Source organism: Felis catus, chromosome B4 (assembly GCF_018350175.1).
Source record: "Felis catus isolate Fca126 chromosome B4, F.catus_Fca126_mat1.0, whole genome shotgun sequence".
NCBI classification, from domain to species: Eukaryota; Metazoa; Chordata; class Mammalia; order Carnivora; family Felidae; genus Felis; species Felis catus.
In genome coordinates this window covers 120647132-120671789 of record NC_058374.1, presented here as the reverse complement: position 1 = coordinate 120671789, position 24658 = coordinate 120647132, and the positions used below count along the sequence as shown (strand labels likewise).

The 24658-nt window shown below is 37.2% G+C and overlaps 1 protein-coding gene across 2 annotated transcripts in view; it reads left to right on the top strand.

The window, feature by feature from the left end:
• The window catches only part of UHRF1BP1L (UHRF1 binding protein 1 like), a 116602-nt gene that overhangs the window by 60826 nt on the left and 31118 nt on the right, over positions 1 to 24658 (top strand). For both annotated transcript variants that reach the window (XM_011284169.4, XM_011284170.3), the window contains 4 exons: positions 1744 to 1827; positions 16357 to 16539; positions 17065 to 17183; positions 20677 to 20818. In XM_011284169.4, coding sequence (XP_011282471.2) covers positions 1744 to 1827; positions 16357 to 16539; positions 17065 to 17183; positions 20677 to 20818 — 528 coding nt within the window. The remainder of the gene's footprint in view (positions 1 to 1743; positions 1828 to 16356; positions 16540 to 17064; positions 17184 to 20676; positions 20819 to 24658) is intronic.

The window sequence follows — 24658 nt, the reverse complement described above, 5'->3', positions numbered from 1 at the left end:
AGGACTGAATAGATGACATCCTTAGAGGATGATGAAATCTTAGACTTGCCTTTGAATTAACTTTTTAATAATTTTGAAATTATGTATACATTAAATTTTAGTCCATACTCAATTCATAATTATTTGCACATATGTTTCCACATGGTGGTCTATCTGCATTTTTCTGACCCCATTTGCATGTAAACACAACTATGTGGCTGTTTAACATTTCTTGCGTCTCTTCTCCAGTATTGCTCCCAAAATTTGGTTAGGAAGCCAAATTCCAGTTAGTTAAGTTTGTTTTCTTTACTTTTCGCTTTTGTTTCTCTTACTTTTCTTAATTTAGTAGACACAGGTAATGGAGAAATAGGAAGCTCTTCTTGGTCACTTTGAAAATCTGTGGTTCTGTAATCTAGGTACTTGCATTTCTTTCTCTCTATTGGAGAGTGTCTCCGGCCCATTAAGTATTGGAAGGGTTTAGCGAGTGGTCCTACTTCTAGGACAGTGGTTCTCAAACTTTGGTGAGCTTGAGGATCTCTTTAAAACAGAGATATCTATATCTGACCTCTGTACCTCAGACCTGAATCACAGTCTACATCTGTGAAAATTGTTACTCTGTATTTTTAAAGCTGAGACTGACCTTGGATATTTAGCAGAAGTTACTCTGCCTTCATCAGATAAGGCAGCCAAGTACCAGTGACCAGATAAAAGGGTGGAATGGAAAAGATGAGGAAGATTTGGAGTTTAGAAAGGGATTTGTTGTCTTTTCTTTTGTCTACCTTTGTGTCATTTGTCTTAAAGTTGGTATCTTCTTTACTGATTTGACAGGAAAATGAAAAAGTTAAAATAAACCAACATAACAAAATGAGGGGGTCAAGGTAAAGTTATCAGCAAAAGAATAGAGACAAGTGTCTTCCAAGTTTTTTGTTTTCTGTTTTTTTTTTTGTTTTTTTGTTGTGTGTGGTTTTGTTTTGTTTTTTACATTTCTCACTCTTTATACTCCCTCATAGAATAAGCTGAATTATGTTTTTTAAGGGGAAAACTCCACCAAAGTATTTCCTTCATGGTACAGATTTGTTCTAAAATCCAGAAAGGTCTGAAATGAATCATATTCATTCATACCTGGTTGTATCTTAATTTGTATTTTCTGTACATGTAGTTGATTTATCCATGCTGTGTTAAAATTTTTATGTTGGAGTTACACTGAGTTGTGATCTGCTTCTAGTCTTAATATAGCTATGTGACTTTGAACAACTACCTAATCTAGTAGACTCAAGTTCTTCTTCAATAAAAGACAAGATGATATAGTATAGTGGTTAACATTTCTTGGGTTCAAAATAAGCTCTGTGTTTATTGCCTGGTAAGACCTTGGTCTATTTAATTAACCTGTTTGTGTCTCAATTTACTTGTCTAGAAAATAATAATAATAGTATTTATCTCTATTGTTGTTGTGAGGAAGAGCAAATCAATAAGTATAACTAAAGTATTTAAAACAAAACAATATTTGGCATATGGTTAGAGCTATAAATATAAAAGTTCTACTCTTTTTGTACCCTCATCTTCTAGCTTTGTACAATGCAAATGATAGGGGCTCAGTAATACTAATTAGATTGCATTGCATTTCCTGAATTCCTTAATGTATATTGTTCATGACAATAGAGAGACAATCATTGCTTCGACTGCAAGTACAATACATGAAGTGTTTCTGATATTTGCTAATGTTTCTTTCTCTTTCTCTCAATGCCAAATTTTTAATTTTCCCAGAGTCAAACAGACGTATTACTGGAGGGGCTATGCAACTGTCTTTTACACAGCTAACTATAGATTATTATCCTTATCACAAAGCAGGTATGTATAACAATTTCTTTAACAGACATAAATCTTGCCTTAAAGTTATATAGTCAATTTATCTCATTTCTTTTTGTATTTATTATTTTTTAATTCATTTTATTTTATATTTATTTTAATTTACGTTTATTTTTTATTATTTTAATAGGTAACATACAGTGTCATATTAGTTTCAGGTGTGCAATATAGTGATTTAACAGCTGCATATATTACTAGGTACTTAGGACAGGTACACTCCTTAATCCCCATCACTTATTTCATGCAACCACCATCCACCCCCTCTCTCATCAGTTTGTTCTCTATAATTAAGAGTCTGTTTCTTAATTTAGCTCTTTTTCCCCCCTTTGCTCCTTTGTTTCCTTTCTTAAATTTCACATGAGTGAAACCATATGGTATTTATCTTTCTCTGACTTATTTTGCTTAGCATTATACTTTCTAGCTCCATCCATATCCTTGCAAATGACAATATTTCTTTCTCTTTTATGACTGATAATATTCCATTATAGATTGATACTACATGTTCCTTTATTTATTCATCAATCGATGGATACTTGGGCTGCTACCGTATCTTGGCTTTATCCTTGTATTTTGCAAATTTCATTGTGGTATGTCATGGTGTTGACCTGTTTTTGTTGATTTTGAAGGGACTTCTGTATACCTCTTGGACTTGGATACCTTTCTTTCCCCAGATTAGGGAAGTTCTCAGCTATAATTTGTTCATATAAAGCTTCTGTCCCTTTCTCTCACTCTTCTTCTGGCACTCATATGGTATAGATTTTGTTTTGCTTCGTGGAAACACTTAGTTTTCTAAGTCTCCCCTTGTGTCTAGTAATTTCCCTCTTTTTTTCAGCTTCATTGTTTTCCTAATTTTATCTTCTACTTTGCCTATTCTCTCCTTTGCTTCTTCAGTCCTTGCTGTCACTGTCTAGATTATTTTGCATCTCAGTTACAGTATTTCTTTTTTTTTTTATATGAAATTTATTGACAAATTGGTTTCCATACAACACCCAGTGCTCATCCCAAAAGGTGCCCTCCTCAATACCCATCACCCACCCTCTCCTCCCTCCCACCCCCCATCAACCCTCAGTTTGTTCTCAGTTTTTAACAGTCTCTTATGCTTTGGCTCTCTCCCACTCTAACCTCTTTTTTTTTTTTTTTTTCCTTCCCCCCCCCCCCCCCCCCCCCCATGGGTTCCTGTTAAGTTTCTCAGGATCCACATAAGAGTGAGACCATATGGTATCTGTCTTTCTCTGTATGGCTTATTTCACTTAGCATCACACTCTCCAGTTCCATCCACGTTGCTACAAAAGGCCATATTTCATTTTTTCTCATTGCCACGTAGTATTCCATTGTGTATATAAACCACAATTTCTTTATCCATTCATCAGTTGATGGACATTTAGGCTCTTTCCATAATTTGGCTATTGTTGAGAGTGCTGCTGTGAACATTGGGGTACAAGTGGCCCTATGCATCAGTACTCCTGTATCCCTTGGATAAATTCCTAGCAGTGCTATTGCTGGGTCATAGGGTAGGTCTATTTTTAATTTTCTGAGGAACCTCCACACTGCTTTCCAGAGCGGCTGCACCAATTTGCATTCCCACCAACAGTGCAAGAGGGTTCCCGTTTCTCCACATCCTCTCCAGCATCTATAGTCTCCTGATTTGTTCATTTTGGCCACTCTGACTGGCGTGAGGTGATGTCTAATGTGGTTTTGATTTGTATTTCCCTGATGAGGGGCGACGTTAAGCATCTTTTCATGTGCCTGTTGGCCATCCAGATGTCTTCTTTAGAGAAGTGTCTATTCATGTTTTCTGCCCATTTCTTCACTGGGTTATTTGTTTTTTGGGTGTGGAGTTTGGTGAGCTCTTTCTAGATTTTGGATACTAGCCCTTTGTCCGATATGTCATTTGCGAATATCTTTTCCCATTCCGTTGGTTGCCTTTTAGTTTTGTTGGTTGTTTCCTTTGCTGTGCAGAAGCTTTTTATCTTCATAAGGTCCCAGTAGTTCATTTTTGCTTTTAATTCCCTTGCCTTTGGGGATGTGTCGAGTAAGAGATTGCTATGGCTGAGGTCAGAGAGGTCTTTTCCTGCTTTCTCCTCTAAGGTTTTGATGGTTTCCTGTCTCACATTTAGGTCCTTTATCCATTTTGAGTTTATTTTTGTGAATGGTGTGAGAAAGTGGTCTAGTTTCAACCTTCTGCATGTTGCTGTCCAGTTCTCTCAGCACCATTTGTTAAAGAGGCTGTCTTTTTTCCATTGGATGTTCTTTCCTGCTTTGTCAAAGATGAGTTGGCCATACGTTTGTGGGTTTAGTTCTGGGGTTTCTATTCTATTCCATTGGTCTATGTGTCTGTTTTTGTGCCAATACCATGCTGTCTTGATGATGACAGCTTTGTAGTAGAGGCTAAAGTCTGGGATTGTGATGCCTCCTGCTTTGGTCTTCTTCTTCAAAATTCCTTTGGCTATTCGGGGCCTTTTGTGGTTCCATATGAATTTTAGGATTGCTTGTTCTAGCTTCGAGAAGAATGCTGGTACAATTTTGATTGGGATTGCATTGAATGTGTAGATAGCTTTGGGTAGTATTGACATTTTGACAATATTTATTTTTCCAATCCATGAGCAGGGAATGTCTTTCCATTTCTTTAAATCTTCTTCAATTTCCTTCATAAGCTTTCTGTAGTTTTCAGCATACAGATCCTTTACATCTTTGGTTAGATTTATTCCTAGGTATTTTATGCTTCTTGGTGCAATTGTGAATGGGATCAGTTTCTTTATTTGTCTTTCTGTTGCTTCATTGTTAGTGTATGAGAATGCAACTGATTTCTGTACATTGATTTTGTATCCTGAAACTTTGCTGAATTCCTGTATCAGTTCTAGCAGACTTTTGGTGGAGTCTATCAGATTTTCCATGTATAATATCATGTCATCTGCAAAAAGCGAAAGCTTGACTTCATCTTTGCCAATTTTGGTGCCTTTGATTTCCTTTTGTTGTCTGATTGCTGATGCTAGAACTTCCAGCACTATGTTAAACAGCAGCGGTGAGAGTGGGCATCCTTGTCGTATTCCTGATCTCAGGGAAAAAGCTCTCAGTTTTTCCCCATTGAGGATGGTGTTAGCTGTGGGCTTTTCATAAATGGCTTTTATGATCTTTAAGTATGTTCCTTCTATCCCAAGTTTCTCAAGGGTTTTTATTAAGAAAGGGTGCTGGATTTTGTCAAAGGCCTTTTCTGCATCGATTGACAGGATCATATGGTTCTTCTCTTTTTTTTGTTAACGTGATGTATCACGTTGATTGATTTGCGAATGTTGAACCAGCCCTGCATCCCAGGAATGAATCCCACTTCATCATGGTGAATAATTCTTTTTATATGCCGTTGAATTCGATTTGCTAGTATCTTATTGAGAATTTTTGCATCCATATTCATCAGGGATATTGGCTTGTAGTTCTCTTTTTTTACTGGGTCTCTGTCTGGTTTAGGAATCAAATACTGGCTTCATAGAATGAGTCTGGAAGTTTTCCTTCCCTTTCTATTTCTTGGAATAGCTTGAGAAGGATAGGTATTATCTCTGCTTTAAACGTCTGGTAGAACTCCCCTGGGAAGCCATCTGGTCCTGGACTCTTATTTGTTGGGAGATTTTTGATAACCGATTCAATTTCTTCGCTGGTTATGGGTCTGTTCAAGCTTTCTATTTCCTCCTGATTGAGTTTTGGAAGAGTGTGGGTGTTCAGGAATTTGTCCATTTCTTCCAGGTTGTCCAATTTGTTGGCATATAATTTTTCATAGTATTCCCTGATAATTGTTTGTATCTCTGAGGGATTGGTTGTAATAATTCCATTTTCATTCATGATTTTATCTATTTGGGTCATCTCCCTTTTCTTTTTGAGAAGCCTGGCTAGAGGTGTGTCAATTTTGTTTATTTTTTCAAAAAACCAACTCTTGGTTTCGTTGATCTGCTCTACAGTTTTTTTAGATTCTATATTGTTTATTTCTGCTCTGATCTTTATTATTTCTCTTCTTCTGCTGGGTTTAGGCTGCCTTTGCTGTTCTGCTTCTAGTTCCTTTAGGTGTGCTGTTAGATTTTGTATTTGGGATTTTTCTTGTTTCCTGAGATAGGCCTGGATTGCAATGTATTTTCCTCTCAGGACTGCCTTCGCTGCGTCCCAAAGCGTTTGGATTGTTGTATTTTCATTTTCGTTTGTTTCCATATATTTTTTAATTTCTTCTCTAATTGCCTGGTTGACCCACTCATTCGTTAGTAGGGTGTTCTTTAACCTCCATGCTTTTGGAGGTTTTCCAGACTTTTTCCTGTGGTTGATTTCAAGCTTCATAGCATTGTGGTCTGAAAGTAAGCATGGTATAATTTCTATTCTTGTAAACTTATGAAGGGCTGTTTTGTGACCCAGTATATGATCTATCTTGGAGAATGTTCCATGTGCACTCGAGAAGAAAGTATATTCTGTTGCTTTGGGATGCAGCGTTCTAAATATATCTGTCAAGTCCATCTGATCCAATGTCTCATTCAGGGCCCTTGTTTCTATATTGACCATGTGTCTAGATGATCTATCCATTTCTGTAAGTGGGGTGTTAAAGTCCCCTGCAATTACCACATTCTTATCAATAAGGTTGCTTATGTTTAAGAGTAATTGTTTTATATATTTGGGGGCTCCGGTATTCAGCGCATAGACATTTATAATTGTTAGCTCTTCCTGATGGATAGACCCTGTAACTATTATATAATGTCCTTCTTCATCTCTTGTTACAGCCTTTAATTTAAAGTCTAGTTTGTCTGATATAAGTATGGCTACTCCAGCTTTCCTTTGGCTTCCAGTCGCATGATAAATAGTTCTCCATCCCCTCGCTGTCAATATGAAGGTGTCCTCAGGTCTAAAATGAGTCTCTTGTAGACAGCAAATAGATGGGTCTTGTTTTTTTATCCATTCTGATACCCTATGTCTTTTTGTTGGTGCATTTAGTCCATTTACATTCAGTGTTATTATAGAAAGATACGGGTTTAGAGTCATTGTGATGTCTGTATGTTTTATGCTTGTAGTGATGTCTCTGGGACTTTGTCTCACAGGGTCCCCCTTAGGATCTCTTGTAGGGCTGGTTTAGTGGTGACAAATTCCTTCAGTTTTTGTTTGTTTGGGAAGACCTTTATCTCTCCTTCTATTCTAAATGACAGACTTGCTGGATAAAGGATTCTCGGCTGCATATTTTTTCTGTCTAGCACCCTGAAAATCTCGTGCCAATTCTTTCTGGCCTGCCAAGTTTCGAAAGAGAAATCAGTCACGAGTCTTATAGGTCTCCCTTTATATGTGAGGGCACGTTTACCCCTTGCTGCTTTCAGAATTTTCTCTTTATCCTTGTATTTTGCCAGTTTCACTATGATATGTCGTGCAGAAGATCGATTCAAGTTACGTCTGAAGGGAGTTCTCTGTGCCTCTTGGATTTCAATGCCTTTTTCCTTCCCCAGTTCAGGGAAGTTCTCAGCTATTATTTCTTCAAGTACCCTTTCAGCACCTTTCCCTCTCTCTTCCTCCTCTGGGATACCAATTATGCGTAGATTATTTCTCTTTAGTGCATCACTTAGTTCTCTAATTTTCCCCTCATACTCCTGGATTTTTTTATCTCTCTTTTTCTCAGCTTCCTCTTTTTCCATAATTTTATCTTCTAGTTCGCCTATTCTCTCCTCTGCCTCTTCAATTTGAGCCGTGGTCGTTTCCATTTTATTTTGCAGCTCGTTTATAGAATTTTTTAGCTCCTCCTGACTATTCCTTAGTCCCTTGATCTCTGTAGCAAGAGATTCTCTGCTGTCCTCTATACTGTTTTCAAGGCCAGCGATTAATTTTATGACTATTATTCTAAATTCACTTTCTGTTATATTATTTAAATCCTTTTTGATCAGCTCATTAGCTGTTGTTATTTCCTGGAGATTCTTCTGAGGGGAATTCTTCCGCTTGGTCATTTTGGATAGTCCCTGGCGTGGTGAGGACCTGCAGGGCACTTCCCCTGTGCTGTGGTGTATAACTGGAGTTGGTGGGCGGGGCTGCAGTCAGACGTGATGTCTGCCCCCAGCCCACCACTGGGGCCACAGTCAGACTGGTGTGTGCCTTCTCTTCCCCTCTCCTAGTGGCGGGATTCACTGTGGAGTGGTGTGGCCCGTCTGGGTTACTTGCACACTGCCAGGCTTGTGATGCTGGGGATCTGGCATATTAGCTGGGGTGGGTAGGCAAGGTGCACAGGGGCAGGAGGGGCAGGCTTAGATCGCTTCTCTTTAGGTGATCCACTTCAGGAGGGGCCCTGTGGCAGCGGGAGGGAGTCAGATCTGCTGCCGGAGTTTGGCTCCGCAGAAGCACAGAGTTGGGTGTTTGCGCGGAGGGAGCAAGTTCCCTGGCAGGAACTGGTTCTCTTTGGGATTTTGGCTGGGGGATGGGCGGGGGAGATGGCGCTGGCGAGCGCCTTTGTTCCCCACCAAACAGAGCTCTGTAGTCAGGGGGCTCAGCAGCTCTCCCTCCCTTTGTCCTCCAGCCTTCCCGCTTTCCGAGCAGAGCTGCTAACTTATGTCTTCCCAGACGCTAAGTCGCGCTTGCTGTCGGAACACAGTCCGCCGGGCCCCTCCGCTTTTGCAAGCCAGACTCGGGGGCTCTGCTTGGCCGGCGAGCCGCCCCTCCGCCCCGGCTGCCTCCCTCCAGTCCATGGAGCGCGCACCGCCTCGCCGCCCTTCCTACCCTCTTCCATGGGCCTCTCGTCTGCGTTTGGCTCCGGCGACTCCGTTCTGCTAATCCTCTGGCGGTTTTCTGGGTTATTTAGGCAGGTGTAGGTGGAATCTAAGTGATCAGCAGGACGTGCGGTGAGCCCAGCGTCCTCCTAAGCTGCCATCTTGCAAAACCTCCAGTTCATCATGACTAGTTCTTAGGTCTTTGATCTCTGCAGCAGGGGTTTCTCTGGTGTCTTCTATGCTTTTTTAAAGCCCAGCTAGTTGTCTTATGACTTGTTCTAAATTCTTGTTCACGTATGTTGTTTATATCTGTTTTAGGCAAATCCCCGGGCTGTGATTTCTTCTTGACCTTTCTTTTGGGGAGAACTCCTCCATTGTGTCATTTGGGCTAAGTTTCTGTCTTTGCATGTTGTAAAAGCTTGTTATGATTCCTGCAGCTGAGCACTACTATATTAAAAAGGGGTCATACACTGTCCAGGGCCTGGTACTCCAGATTGTGTTTCAGGTATATGCTGTGTACTTTGCTGTTGTGTTTTGGCAGCTCTTTCCCACTGGTCATTTCTTTGGAGAGCTCTTTGCTTGCAGTGTTGGAGCGTTTAGACCTTTAACTAGGTGTGCTTTGATTTGTTTGTTGAAGTAACCTGAGAAAAAAGAGGTTGGGCGAAGCCTGATTCCATAAAAAGAGAAAAGGAAAGGTAACAAACCCCACAAACAATAAAAAAACTATAAAGCTGATTCCCACAAAAAAGAAAGAAGAAAGTAGAAGCGAAAAGAAAGAAAAGAATAAAAAAGCCTAATTAAAAAAAACATAAAAGGAAATGACAAAAAAAAAAAAAAAAGAAATCAGAAACTATGATCCTGATTCCAAAAGAAAAAAAAAGAGTTGTCTGTTGGTGCCTGGAGATGGTGGCTGTGATGGTCTGGAGGAGAGGCCAGCTGTGGCTGCCTTGGCTCAGAGTCAGTCCTGCCCCAGAAGATAAGCAGTTGCCGGGCACAGGGTGGGAGGGTGTTCGTGTAGGTGGGTCCCTGCCTCCCCCGGGGACTGCTGTGTTGCTCTCTGAATTCCCACCGTGTTGGTGTTTTGGGGGAAAATGAAGCCAACCAATCTCTCATTCCCGGACTGGGGATCTCAACCCCTGCTATTTAGCCAGCCCTCACAAAGTAGAGAGGGAAGTCACTTAGCCCTGTGTCAAAACTCTCTTGTGTTTTTCCTTTGGTGTGCAGCTGGGATTCAAAACTGACGGTTTTCTATTCTGTTGCATATATCTGTGCATCCATTTGTGCTGGTATCATTCTGTTTTGATTACCACAGCTTTGTAATATAACTTGGAAGTCCAGAGTTGTGATCTCTCCAGCTTTGCTTTGCTTTTTCAAGATTGCTTTGGCTATTCGAGGTCTCTTGTATTCCCCTACAAATTTTATGATTGTTCTAGTTCTGGGAAAAATACTGTTGGTATTTTTGATAGGGACTGTATTAAATGTGTAGATTGCTTTGGGTAGTATAGACATTTTAACAGTATTTGTTCTTCTAATCCACGAACATGAAATGTATTTCCATTTCTTTGTGTCATCTTCCATTTCATTCATCATTGTTTTATAGTTTTCAGAGTATAGGTCCTTCACCTCTTTGGTTAAGTTTATTCCTAGGGATCTTACAGTTTTTAGTGCAGTTGTAAATGGGATTGATTCTTTGACTTTTTTTTCTGCTATTCATTATTGGTGTATAGATATACAAGAAATTTCTGTACATTGATTTTTTTTATCCTGAAACTTTATTGAATTCGTTTATCAGTTACAGCAGATTTTGCTGGAGTCTTTTGGGTTTTCTGTATATATTATCATGTCCTCTGCAAATAATGGAAGTTTTACATCTTCCTTACATATTTGGATGCTCTTTATTTCTTTTTGTTGTCTGATGCATGGCTAATACTTCCAGTACTATATTGAATAAACATGGTAAGAGTTGACATCCTTGTTTTGTTCCTGACCTTTCCCCATTAAAAATGTTTGCTGTGGGTGTTTCATATATGTTCATTATGTTGAGGTATGTTCCCTCCAAACCTACTTTGATGAGGGCTTTTTTATAATGAATGGATGTTGTACTGTGTCTAATGCTTTTTCTGCATCTATTGAAATGATCATATAGTTTTTATCCTTTTTCTTATTGATGTGCAAATATTGAACCACCCTTGCAATCCAGGAATAAGTCCCTACTTTATTGTGCTGAATGGTTTTTCTAATGTATTGTTGAATTCAGTTTGCTAGTATATGGTTGAAGATTTTTACATCTGTGTTCATCAGGGATATTGGTTTGTAGTTCTCTTTTTCACTGGTATCTTTATCTGGTTTTGTTATCAAGGTAATGCTGGCCTTGTAGAATGAATTTGGAACTTTCCTTCCTTTTCTATTTTTGGGAATAGTTTGGGAAGAATAGGTATTAACTCTTCTTTAATGTTGGTTAGAATTCACCTGTGAAGCCATCTTGTCGTGGACTTTTGTTTGTTGGGAGTTTTTTGATTACTGATTCAATTTCTTTGCTGCTTCCAAATTTTCTATTTCTTCCTACTTGAGTTTTATTAGTTTATGTGTTTCTAGGAATTTATCCATTTCTTTTAGGTTGTCCACAGTTTGTTGGCATGTAGTGTTTCATAATATTCTCTTATATTTGTATTTCTGTGGTCTTGGTTATTTCTACTCTTTCATTTGTGATTTTATTTATTTGAGTCTTGTTTGTTTTTTTCTTGATAAGTCTGGCTAGAAATTTGTCAATTCTATTGATTTTTTTCTAAAGAAGTAACTCCTGGTTTTATTGATCTGTTCTTTTGTGGTTTTGTTGTTTGTTCATTCCTTTGTTTTTCTGTATCACTTATTTCTGCTCTAATCTTTATTATGTCCTTCCTTCTACTGGTTGGGGTTTTGTTTTTTCTTCTTTTTCCTAGCTCCTTTAGGTGTAAGGTTAGGTTGCCTATTTGAGATTTTTGTTGCTTCTTGAGAATGATCTATTTGGCAATAAACTTCCCTTTTTAGAACTGCTTTTGCTGCATCCCAAAGGTTTTGGGCTGTTGTATTTTCATTTTCATTTGCTTCCATGTACTTTTTAATTTCTTCTTTTATTTTCTGGTTGACCCATTCATTGTTCAGTAGCATGTTATTTAAGCTCCATATTTTTATGCTCTTTCCAGATTTTTTCTTGTGGTTGACGTCTAGTTTCATAACCTTGTGGTCAGAAAAGATTCATGGTATGACTTCAGTCTTCTTGAATTCATTGAGATCTATTTTGGACAGTATTTCATGTGTACTTGAAAAGAATGTGTATTCTGCTGTTTTAGGATGGAATTTTCTGAATATATCTATTAAATCCATCTGTTCCAGTTTGTCATTCAAAGCCATTATTTCTCATTGATTTTCTGTTTACTTGATCTGTCCATGATGTGTAAGTGGGGTGTTAAAGTCCCCTAGTATTATTGTATTACTATCAATTAGTTCCTTTATTTTTGTAATTAACTGTTTTATGTATTTGGGTGCTACTGTGTTGGCAGCATAAATATTTATAATTGTTATATCTTCTTGTTGGATCGTCCCCTTTTTGACTGTATAGTGTCCTTCTTTGTCTCTTGTTAAACTCTGATTTGTGTCATATAAGTATTGCTCCTCTGGCTTTTTTTGACATCCATTTGCATGATAGGTGTTTTTCCATCTCTTCACTTTGAATCTGCTGGTGTCCTTACGTGTAAGATGAGTCTCTTGATGGCAGCATATAGATGTATCTTGTTCTTTTTTGTGCATTCTGTCACCCTGTGGCTTTTGATGGAAGTGTTTAGTGCATTTACATTCAAAGTAATTATTTACAGATGTGTATTCATTGTCATTTTATTTTTTTGTGGTCATTTGTGATGATTTTCTCCTATCTTTTTTTTGTTTCTCTTTCATGGTTTCCTGATTTTCTTTAGTGATATGTTTGCATTTCTTTATTTTTTCTTTGCGTATTTATTATTGGTTTATGATATGGTTACCATTAGCTTTGTATATAACCTCTTTTGCAGATAGCAATCTATATTAATTTGGTCATTTAGATTTGATCCCATTCTTACTCCTCTCCTCCCCATGCTTTACATATATGTTTTTATATTTTACAGTCTTTTATTTTGTGAGTTCCTTGACTAATTTTTTAGAAAAACATTCATTTTTGCTTTTTTTGTGTTTTCTACCTTCAGACTGTCACTTTTGGTTTTTCCTCTCCATTCAGTGTGTCTCCTTTAATATTTCTTGCCGGGCTGGTTTAGTGGTCATGAGCTCCTTTAGTTAAGAGTATTCTCAGCAGATTTTTTCCAATTCAGCACTTTGAATGTATCATACCACTGACATCTTGCTTGGAAAGCCTCTGCTGAAAAATCTCCTGGTAGCCTTCTGGTGTTCCCTTGTAAGTTACTGTTTCCTTGTGTCTTGCTGCTTTAAAATTTTTTTCTTTATCACTATATTTTGTCAGTTTAATTAAAATATGTCTTGATGTGGATCTCTTTTGTTGATTTGGAGAGTTCTCTTTGCCTGCTGGATCTGGATATCTGTTTCCTTTCCTAGATTAGAGAAATTTTTAGCTTTTATTTCTTCAAATAAATTTTCTGCTCCATTCTTTCTCTCTTCTATAATATTATGTTTGATTGAGTCACTGAGTTTCCTAAGTCTGTTCTCATTTTGCATAATTCTTTTTTCTCTCTTTTGTTATGCTTGATTACTTTCCATTAATCTGTCTTCTAGGTCACTAATTATTTTCCCCTGCTTCTTCCATCCTGCTGCTTATTCCATCAAGTGTATTTCTCATTTTGTTTATTGAGCCCTTCATCTCTGCTATGTCATTCCATATCTCTTTGTTAAGGGTCTCACGAATGTCCTCTTTTCTCAAGTCCAGTGAATATCCTTGTAATCATTACTTTAAATTCTCAATCTGGCTTGTTACTTGTATCTGTTTCTCTTAGATCTCTGGTCGTGTCCCGTCCTGTTCTCTCATTTTGTCTAAGTCTCTGTGCCTGTTTCTCTGTGTTAGAAAAGTCAGCTACATCTCCTGTTATTGAGGGTAATGGCCTTATGAAGCAGAGGTCATGGAGTGCCCTGTTTTGTCGTGTCCCCTGTTCCCCAGGTTCTGGTGCTTCTGGGAGTGTCTCCAATATGTGCTGCATGTGCTTTGCTGTTGTTTCCTAGCCACTTTACCCATCAGGCCAGTTGTATGCAGGGGCTCTGTTTGCCTCTCACTGGCGGTGTTTGGTCCCTGGCCTGAATATGGCACATTTTAACTAAGTGTGTTCTGGTCTGCTTGTGAAATGAAGCCTGTCACCATTGCAGCTGGCACTGAGGCTCTGCAAAACTCCCACGTAGGGAGACACAGTGTGAGCAGGGGTTTGGGTTGGTCTTTTGGGGGAGGGGCTCTGCTGTGCTGGGGCTGAGGCAAATTCCACTGGAGTGCATGGAGTGTGGCTTGGTGTAAGTGAGTTAGGTAGCGAATGTCTGCACTAAACTAATTCCCACCAGTTACCCCGTGCTTATTCTGAGGGATGGGGAAGGGAAATGGTGCTGGCTTATTCCTTTCTTCCCAGAGGGGTTTCTCTGTGAACGCTATCTCTCTGGTACACAATACAAGATGAGCAAATACCTTCCCCGGCGTGTGCTCCAGGTGCTCTTCAGATTACTGTTTCCATGCTATATGTTTGCGGGTTGTTTGCCCGACTTCTTCACAAGAGGTGCTCCAGTACCTTCTGAGCTCTCCAAGAGCTAAGCACGCTGACCTTTAAAATTCCAGGCTTTAAGCCCTGCTGGTTGGCAAAAGCCATGAAATTGGGTCCCTTTTGCTTTCCAAGTCAACTACTGTGGGGATTCATTTTCCCCATGCACTCCTCTGTGTGTGAGTTTGTCTCTAGCCCTTCTTAGCAACTGTGGCTCCCTCCCCAACATAGCAGCCACCATCCAATCCATTTCTCTCCCAAACCCTGTCACTGCACTTCGTAGCTTTCTTGTTGTGGCCTCTTCTCTACCTTTAGTTGTGGCATTTGTTCTGCCAGTCTTCAGGTCAATTTCTGGGATATTTAGGATGATTTGATGGTAATCTAGTTATATTCATGGGATGAGGTGAGCATAGTTGTACTCCACTGGCATTTTTCTTTTCTCTTTAACTTTTTAAGGAAAAAAAGAGACCAAAATATTTGTTATTTTTCCCCAGTAGTATTTCACCAAGAAGATATAATTGCCATAGAAAATATTTATGCATTTTTACATAGAGTTTTATGTAGATTATTAGGAAGTACAATTGTTAGCATTTGGCAGTACTCTATTGATTTAAATGTTAAAATCAGAATTTGGAGGACATATTTTATGCTATTTTATTTTGTTAATTGTGACAAAAGTTAGTAATATGTTTTGAATTTTAAAAATCAGTATATTATTAGTGTATTTTAATATTAAAAACTCAAGAAAGGAAATAAAGTAAAAGGATAACAATGATTTCAGCCATGTTGTAGGATTCCAGGAACTTTTTAAAAAACTTTTCTGTGTTTTCTAATAGACTTTTTACATGTGATCTTAGCCAAAAGGCAGAGCAGTGATACATTAATAGACTTTTTAATAATTAAATATTGATAGGTTTTTTCCTCCCAAATAATAAAAAACAATATATAAGTTTATGGCCAAATTAAGTAATTTGACCTTATACCCATCTCTGCATTTTGGTGATGTATGGATTTTTTTTTTTTTAATTAACAAAAATAAGAAAAACAAGTTTAAGGAATTTTCCAGGACTTTAAGGAAGTGATAAAATTTTTCTGTTCACAAATTTACCCTTCTTCTATTTGTTATTTCTGTATGTGTGCTTGACGAATTTAAAGGTTATACTATTTGATTTTTGTTTGAAGTCTTTGTTGTATATTCTATATTCCTGATTTAAGTTACTTACACATATGTAAAGTTTTTTTAACTACAGAAATAATTCATATTTTGGAAGGTGAAACTTAGTCATAGATTTTATTTTATTTTTTTATTTATTTTGAGAGAGTGTGTGTGCACATGAGCAGGGGAGAAGCAGAGAGAGGGGCAGAGAGAGAGGGATGAGTGGAGAGAGAGAATCTCAAGATGCAGATCATGACCTGAGCCGAAATCAAGAATCAGACCCTTAATTGACTGAGCTACCCAGGTGCCACCCAAAGATAGCATTTCTGGGTGGGTACAATATTTTCTGAACCCTTTTATGTACATACTACTTTTCTCAGTTTTTGTTACAGAGAAACCTAATAATCCTAATTTTTTATTTTCCTTCCAAAAATTTTTATATAGGTATAGATATATCTATATCTTTATGACTTGATGTCCATCTTGAGAATTTCATTGGTTTCTTAAGTGTTTTAATAATCCTCATCACTTTAAGGATAGGTTTTATTTGTCACTTTACAACAAATCTTTGATGAAAGGACTTTTTTCTGGTAGTATTTTCTGTAGTATTTTCTTTCTAATGGAGGTATGTTTGATTCTTGAGCATTCAGTGAAGGTTGACCAGCAGTACTGTTTGTAATTGAAATTTTAAGTCATGTTCTACCAATGGTTGATTTCTGATAGAAACCTCTAGATAACTTCCTTTTGACACTCTTTGCGTGTATTCTAAATGTTTTGCTCAAATTTTCTAGGAAGATTAAAATCTCTTGTAGGTGAAGACTGCTCCCTTGAGAAAAAACCCCTTGGGAAATAAATAAATCTCATTAGAAGCATTGCTACAATAAAATAAATGAAAATTGTGCATTTTTCAGTGAAATACCTGTCATTCATTTTACAGGAGATAGTTGTAATCATTGGATGTATTTTAGTGATGCAACCAAAACAAAAAATGGATGGGCCAACGAATTGTTACATGAATTTGAGTGCAACGTTGAAATGCTTAAGCAGGCTGTAAAGGATCATAATGTAGGTTCACCTCCTAAATCCCCAACACATGCCTCTCCCCAGCACACACAAACAGGTATTTTACCTATAACAACATTATGGCATTCCCCTGATTGTGTGTGTGTGTGTGTGTGTGTGTGTGTGTGTGTGTGAGAGAGAGATCATGATAGGATATTTTCTGTAAATTTTCTGTAAAATTTAATTAATGTCTAAAAATTCTGCACCTTCTTCAGACCATAGGCTTATGGACCAAAAGCACTTTTTAAATTGACATGACCAATAAGAGTAATACCCCGTTAGAATGTTTGAGATTGTTAAATGGCTGATAGGTCTCTCTTTTTAACAAGAATTTCTGGTAAAAGTTATTGTATAAGAATATCTTAAATGTGGTGTATGACTCATGTTTAAAGAATAATCACACAAAAGAATAATCATTATAATAACAAATTCCTGCATCAGTTTATATATAAAGTATTTTTACATATATTATTTTGTTTGACAAATTAGAGTTCATGTGTATTTCTAGTAGCTGTCTTAACAAAAAAGTGATTGTTAAAAATCATTTGCCATAAATTGAAAGTTTTTTTCTTATTTCCCACAGAGAAAGACTCGGCTCTGAAAGGGACTTCCAGATCACCTTCAGTATTATCTCAGCAGTCCAAAGCTAAGTTAATGTCTAGTTCTGTTGTGGTTAGACTTGCAGATTTCAATATATACCAGGTATGATTCATTTTTAATTAAATCTTATGATAAAACATCTTCTGCAAGCAACTCATATTTTGTTTTAAATGTTTATTTATTTTGAGAGAGAGTGGGGCAGGGGCAGAGAGAGAGGTAGAGAGAGAATCCCATGTAGGCTCCGTGCTGTCAGCACAGAGACTGAGGTGAGGCTTAATCCCACAACTGTGAGATCATGACCTGAGCCAAACTCTTAAATGACTAAGCCACCCAGATGCCCCTGCAAGCAACTCTTATAAACTACTGCCACTCTTTTATTTAAAAACATCTTGGCCAGTTTTGTGAAATGGCTAAATTAGACAGGATAGAAGATATCCATTCATTAATTTTTGTTTATATGGTTATACAGAATTAACCAAACTGTGAGGTCAAGAGCATAGTCCTCCAGTCTGCCAAATCTGCACAAGACTTCTCACAGCAACTGTTGGGGAGTCTCCCCTAAGCCACCTTCAGATTCAAGAATTCATTGGAATAAATAATAGAATTCACTGAAATAAGTTATGCTAAGCAGCACATTTATACTAAGAATTACATATATTACAGGGAAGGATATAAATTGGATTCAGCCATAGGAAGAGAAGCTGGATTGGGCTAAGAGGGTTCCAAATGTGGAACTTCCTTGTCCTCAGGGCACAAGGAACAATATACATGAAGTATACATAACAATATACATGAAGTATTACCCTCATAGGTGAACTCAGTTGTTGTTAGATACCAGGTGACCCAAAGCCTCCAGTCTCTGAAGACTACTAAGACTGTCAAGTATGGCCAACCTCACTCTTAGTCATCACTGTAAGCATAAACTGTCAGTTGTCCCAGGGATCTACCATGAATAGGGAATTCTAAGAATTTAGAATTACTTCTCAGAAGCAGGAACAAAGGCCAGACCTCTCTTAGGAGATCAAATTCCTTATTACACAATGCTCTTAGTGGAAGAAACTAAAATATTTTTTTGCCTTATTGAACTGAGTATTGGCTATCTTGTGAACATGATTTCATGGCTAAGATTTCTGTCCATTTATATTGTTCAGGCTGTAATCATACAATATGGTATAATATTACAGTCCTTGAGACCAACATAATAGACTATAACATTCTTTAAAAATAAACAATTTCAGATAACATGTTAACATTTATGAATTGTTCTGGTTTATTTTGATGAGTCTATGGCTTTGAGACTTAGTTTTATCGAAAATTTTTTATTTTACTCAGTGGTTTTCAACTGGGGTTGATTTTATACCCTAGGGGACATTTGGCAATGTCTGATGACATCTTTGGTTGTCACAACTGGAGGAGGTTGTTGCTGACAAGTAGTGGGTAGAGACCAGTGATGCTGCTAAACATTGTGACAATGCACTGCACATTGTTAGCAGTGCCAAAACCAAGAATCATCTGGCCCCAAATGTCATTAATGCCAATTTTGAGAAACCTTGATTACGCATTATTTTCTTATTGTACAATGGCTTCTTGTTTTACATTCCATATATAATGCATCTTATTTGAAGCTAGAAGATGTAAATAAATTCATATAGAAATAGCAGAGGTGAATCACCCATAATCCCAAGTAGTTGAGGGTGAAATAAAGTAAAGAAATCCCACATACACAGGGCACCTTGGTGGCTCAGTCGGTTGAGTGTCCGACTTCAGCTCAGGTCATGATCTCACAGTTTGTGAGTTCGAGCCCTGTGTTGGGCTCTGTGCTGTCTGTTCAGATCCTGGAGCCTGCTTCAGATTTTGTGTCTGCCCGCCCTCCCTCCCCCCGCCCACTCACATTCTGTCTCTTTTCTCTCTCAAAAGTAAATAAATATTAAAAAAAAAAAAAAAAAAAAAAGAAATCCCACATATACAAATACACCAGAACAAAACAAATAAAAATAACTGAAAGAAAATAGTATGTTTATATCAATTTGAATAAGCTTTTAACTATTGAAGGAAAAAGGAAGTAAGCTATTGTCTATTAAAATAAGTTGATACTTTGAGGTGAAAAGGATTTGTTTCCATATATGCAAAGAAAAACTTCTTAATTAGATAATGCAAGGAACTAACTTAAATTTATAAAGTCTATACAAGGTTTCAAAGGTTTTATTAGCAATTTATACAAGAGAAATATTCTGCTTCATATGAGAAATATACATGTTTGTTGAATGAATGAAAAAAGTTAACCTTGAGATACATACCTGAATATGTACTAAACAAGTACAAATAAATGAAATTGATAAAACTATTGGTTGAACTTTGGGGGAAATTAGTATATACATTTTTTATGTAAATTCACCATTTTCAGGGGAGAGTGAAAAAGTGTAACAAGAACCTTAAAACTCGTAGTCTTTTTAGAAGACAGTAAGTGAGGGGTGCCTGGGTGGCTCAGTTGTTTGGGTGTCTGACTTCAGGTCAGGTTATGATCTTCCATCCATGAGTTTGAGCCCCGCATCAGGCTCTGTGCTGACAGCTCAGAACCTGAAGTCCCCTTTCTCTCTACCTCTCCCCCACTCACGCTCTGTCTCTCTCATAAATAAACAAACAAACATTAAAAAAAAAAACAAGTGATCAAACTATTTGACAGAAGAATTTGTAGTTATTTTTAGGTTAATCTTTAATGTAAAATATGCATAACATGAAATTTACCATTTCAGCCATTTTTTAAAATTGAGGTATAATTTACATGTAACATTATTAGTTTCAAGCATACAATGTAATGACTTGATAACATTTTAGCTATTTTTAATTTTTTTTTTCAACGTTTATTTATTTTTGGGACAGAGAGAGACAGAGCTTGAATGGGGGAGGGTCAGAGAGAGAGGGAGACACAGAATCGGAAACAGGCTCCAGGCTCTGAGCCATCAGCCAAGAGCCCGACACGGGGCTCGAACTCCCGGACCGCGAGATCGTGACCTGGCTGAAGTCGGACGCCTAACTGACTGCGCCACCTAGGCGCCCCATTTTAGCTATTTTTAATTGTGCATTCATTCTCATTGTTTATTCACATAGTTGTACAACCATCACTGTTATCTATTTCTGTAATTTTTTTATTATCCCAGACTAAAACTCTGTATATAGCTAACTTTTTCATGATAATAAATTATGGTAACAAATTACTGTAAAATACCTACCAGGGAAGCAGTCTATTCTTGAGGACTTGGATCTGTGTCCTGACTCTCCCATTTACTTACTTCTATAATAGAAATACTCTGATATTTTAAGGCTTACAATAATAAGTTTGCAAGGACCTTACTAAAGAGTTGATTTTGTAACTGATAATACTTCAAAGGGGCTATAGGTTTTCTGAATAGTTGATTTGTGTTATTAAAAATAATTTAATTTGAAGTTAAATATATAATAAAGTTTGCATTGGAAATTAACCATTAATTAATTATTTGAAGTACTTTTAGGAGTTTGAAGTGATGCCCATGTGGCATAAATTGTTTGGAAAGAGCTTTATTCAGTGTTACTTCAATATACTTAATTATTTTTTCAGGTCTCTACAGCAGAACAGTGTCGTTCTTCCCCCAAAAGTATGATTTCTTGCAATAAGAAATCCCTGTATCTTCCACAAGAAATGTCAGCTGTTTATATAGAATTCACAGAATATTACTATCCAGACGGAAAGGATTTTCCAAGTAAGAGAGTTTCCTGTTTTGTTATTATTTGTCCATTACTTGGGAAGTTGTTTTTTGCTTTTTGTTTTTTTTGTTTTTTTTTGCTAAGTTTTCAACTTTTATAAATGTGAAAAAAAGAAACAAAAGCCCATTGTTCTTTACATTTGTTCTCATTGTTTTTAGTATATAACTCTATATAGCATTTCTTACATGTTCTTACTGTTTGTTCATATTTTTTTTTCTCTCACTAGCTTGTAGCATCCTTCATGTTGGGAATCATGTACTAGTCATGCTTCATCTTATCCCTGAGGCTTGACTCATTTCTTTACTAGTAGCTGTTTGTTAAATGAAAGAAATTGTGAAAGTTAGTTTATTTGTAGAATAAGGTCATTTTTTTCCATTAGTCATAACCTACTTATATTTCAGCTATGTAAAACTCTATATTTCTTTGAAAAATTAATAATGCATTTATTCTTTTAGCTATAGAGAATTTTTTTGGCTGTTTTATGCACAAATGTATATTTTGGACAACTTTTGGCACTTGTCTTTACTTTGAACATTGAATTACATGAATTTTGATTTGTAAGCTATTTTGGGGTCCTAAAGTGAAAATGATTATGCATTTGTGTTCTTTGAATGCTAAATTTCTATGCGATTATCTGAGTTCATCTCATAGTTTTTCAAAATAAAATTGGCCTTTGTTTATATGGTATCTTTTCTTTAACTGTTTAATTATTTAATCCTTGTTTGTGCCAAAGTTTTGGGATCTAATTCTCACCATCTTCATGCTTTTCAGCAGTCTTTTGTGTATTTCTTGTTTATCCTTTCTACCTTCCTGACCAAAACAGTGAGAAAATTAAAAAAGGTTAAGACATTTGCTTAGCACCTTAGTAAAATGGCACAGCTGAGATGTGGGTCTTCTAAATCAGAATTCATGTGTCTTCCCCCCAGGCTGCAGCTATATTACACTGCCTTCCCATAATATTCACAACCATTTGTCTGTAACTGGAGAATCCCATTGTTTCCAGTCCTCCTTGCTCCTTACAAATAAGTGTTTTCCTTAAGTAATGCATCACTGAGTTAGTAATTCGTCAGAGCGAAGACTAGTTTCCAAGATTTCTGATTTCTAATCTAGGTTTATTTATTTCTATCATTTTTATTAACATGTGCCATAGGAATTGTAATCTTATTCTATAATATATATTTTTTCTGATAAAAACATTAAATTCCTTACAGCAATTTAAAGCCTAGCCCCCTAGATACTTAGGAATGGAATTGCTAGGTTATGTTTAACTGTGTTTAATTTAACTTTTCACTATGAAAATTTTCAAACATATACAAAGGTACAGGGATCCATTTTTAGTCCTTATATTTCATCTCTTTGTTAAGCAACCCAACTTTATGAAAATATAACTTTTAAAATAATTGTAAATGTAATATATGTTATGTTATTTTAAAAAAGAATATACCAAAAATAAAAAACTGGCCACGAGTCTACAGTTTAGAGACAACTTCTGCTAAAACGTAAATGTATGAATTTGTTAGGGCTGCCATAACAAAGCACCACCGACTGGGTGATTTAAACAAAAGACATTCATTTCTTCATAATTTTGGAGGTTGGAAGTTCTAGATCAAGTATCAGCAGGGTTGTTTCTTCAGAGAATTCTTTTTTTTGTTTTTACTTATTTTTGAGACAGAGTGAGACAGAGCATGAGCAGGGGAGGGGCAGAGAGAGAGGGAGACACAGAATCTGAAGCGGGCTCCAGGCTCTGAGCCGTCAGCACAGAGCCCGACGTGGGGCTCAAACTCACGGAGTGTGAGATCATGACCTGAGCTGAAGTCGGACGCTCAACCGACTGAGCCACCCAGGCGCCCCTCTTCAGAGAATTCTTATTGGCTTGTGGATGGCTGTCTGTTCACATGGTCTTTGCTCTGTGTGTGTTTCCTAATGATGCTGATCGTACTATATATACTAGGGCCCATCCATATGAACTCATTTTTACTATAATTGCCTCTTTAAAAGCTCTGTCTTGAAATACAGTCATATTCTGAGGTACCCTGGGTTAGCATACCAGTTTTGAGGGGACAGTTGAGACCATACAGTAAGTATAGTATTGCTCGTCCTGTTTTTAATGTATGTGTTTCTTTTGCATATTTGATTTACATCCTGTACCCTTCTTTTAAGTTCTTTTTTTTTTTTTTTTTTAAAGTTTGAGAGAGAGCAAGTGTGAGTGAGAGAGAGTAAGTGGGGGAGGGGCAGAGAGAGAGGCAGAGAATCTAAAGCAGCCTCTGTGCGGTCAGCGGGAGCTGACACAGAGCTCTGTCCCATAAATCAGTAGATTATGACCTGAGCCAAGATCAAGAGTTTGGACACTTAACCAACTGAGCCACCTACACGCCCCTACATCCTTTCCCTTTGATGATATGAGCATATTCCAGGTTTCTACAGGTTTATTTAAGTATCTTTAATAACCATATAATAATCTATTTCATAAGTAGACCCCTGTTGGAAACTACTTGTAGTACTTGTACTACTATGTGTAGATTTTTCTACCGCTTAGTGTACCAGTTTCTTCCTCTGTCCCAGATCTCCACAGCCCGGATTCTTCTTTCCTTCTGTGTTATAGCTTTGGGGACTACATTTGCTCTCTAGTCCTCTCTATAGCTGTCATCATCACTCATTTTATACTTGAGAGGCCTTCTTTTTCCTGCCTTCCAGAGTATGATGTGATCTCTTCAACACCCCACTTCCTTTCAATTTCCAAATATAAGCACTGCCACATCCCAAGTGGATGTCTCTGTTAGACTTGAATTACATTTTTCTACCTTTGTGTCTGTGTTGAGTAAAAACCTACAGACATTTTATTATTTTTGTGCTTAACACCATACACAAAATATTGTTGGCATTCAGTCAATCTTTCCTGGAAGAAAATGAATGAATGAGTGCAAAAAAAATCCTATATAGTTATAATGCTGTCTTTTTAGTGATATCCTATACCTTGGATTTATTTTCCTTAAATTATTATTGTCTAAAAAATCTAGATATACATGCTATTTGCTTTACTAGAAGTGAGTAGGTTTGAATGTTTGGGATACAAGATTTTTTATCAAGATGCTCTGAAAATAATAATGGCTTTTATAGTATAAGCAAAAGGATTTAAGAAAGAGGTGTATACTCTAATTGTGAGTATTAGTTTAATATAAATTAGCACTAAAACACTTATCCAACCCCCAGGCATTCTAATATTTGAGGAGAGCTATGAAAAAGGAGTATATTCCTTTTATTATCTAGTAGATACTTGAATTTTTACTTTGCACCAAGCGCTATTCTAGGGTTAGGATTAAGTGGAGAATAAAACTGCATGGCCCCTCCTCCCAAAGGAGACCTGCCTGTTCACCACTTTCATAAGAAATTAGTCATTAGACTCACTTCTCTTATTTTTTTTTTCAACGTTTTTTATTTATTTTTGGGACAGAGCGAGACAGAGCATGAACGGGGGAGGGGCAGAGAGAGAGGGAGACACAGAATCGGAAACAGGCTCCAGGCTCCGAGCCATCAGCCCAGAGCCTGACGTGGGGCTTGAACTCACGGACCGCAAGATCGTGACCTGGCTGAAGTCGGACGCTTAACCGACTGCGCCACCCAGGCGCCCCTCAGTTCTCTTATTTTAGAGGATTCAGATTATCATTCAGGTAGGAAAAGTCCTTACAGATAGTAGGAAGAGAGATCTAAACGTTTCCTATTTATAGATAGTTTTAGAAAAAACAATATATTTTTCAGTTAGTGAAGCATAGAAAAATGTTTTTTGTCTGTCTAAATGTATTCATTATCATCCACATGTGTCATTTTAATTTTGTAAA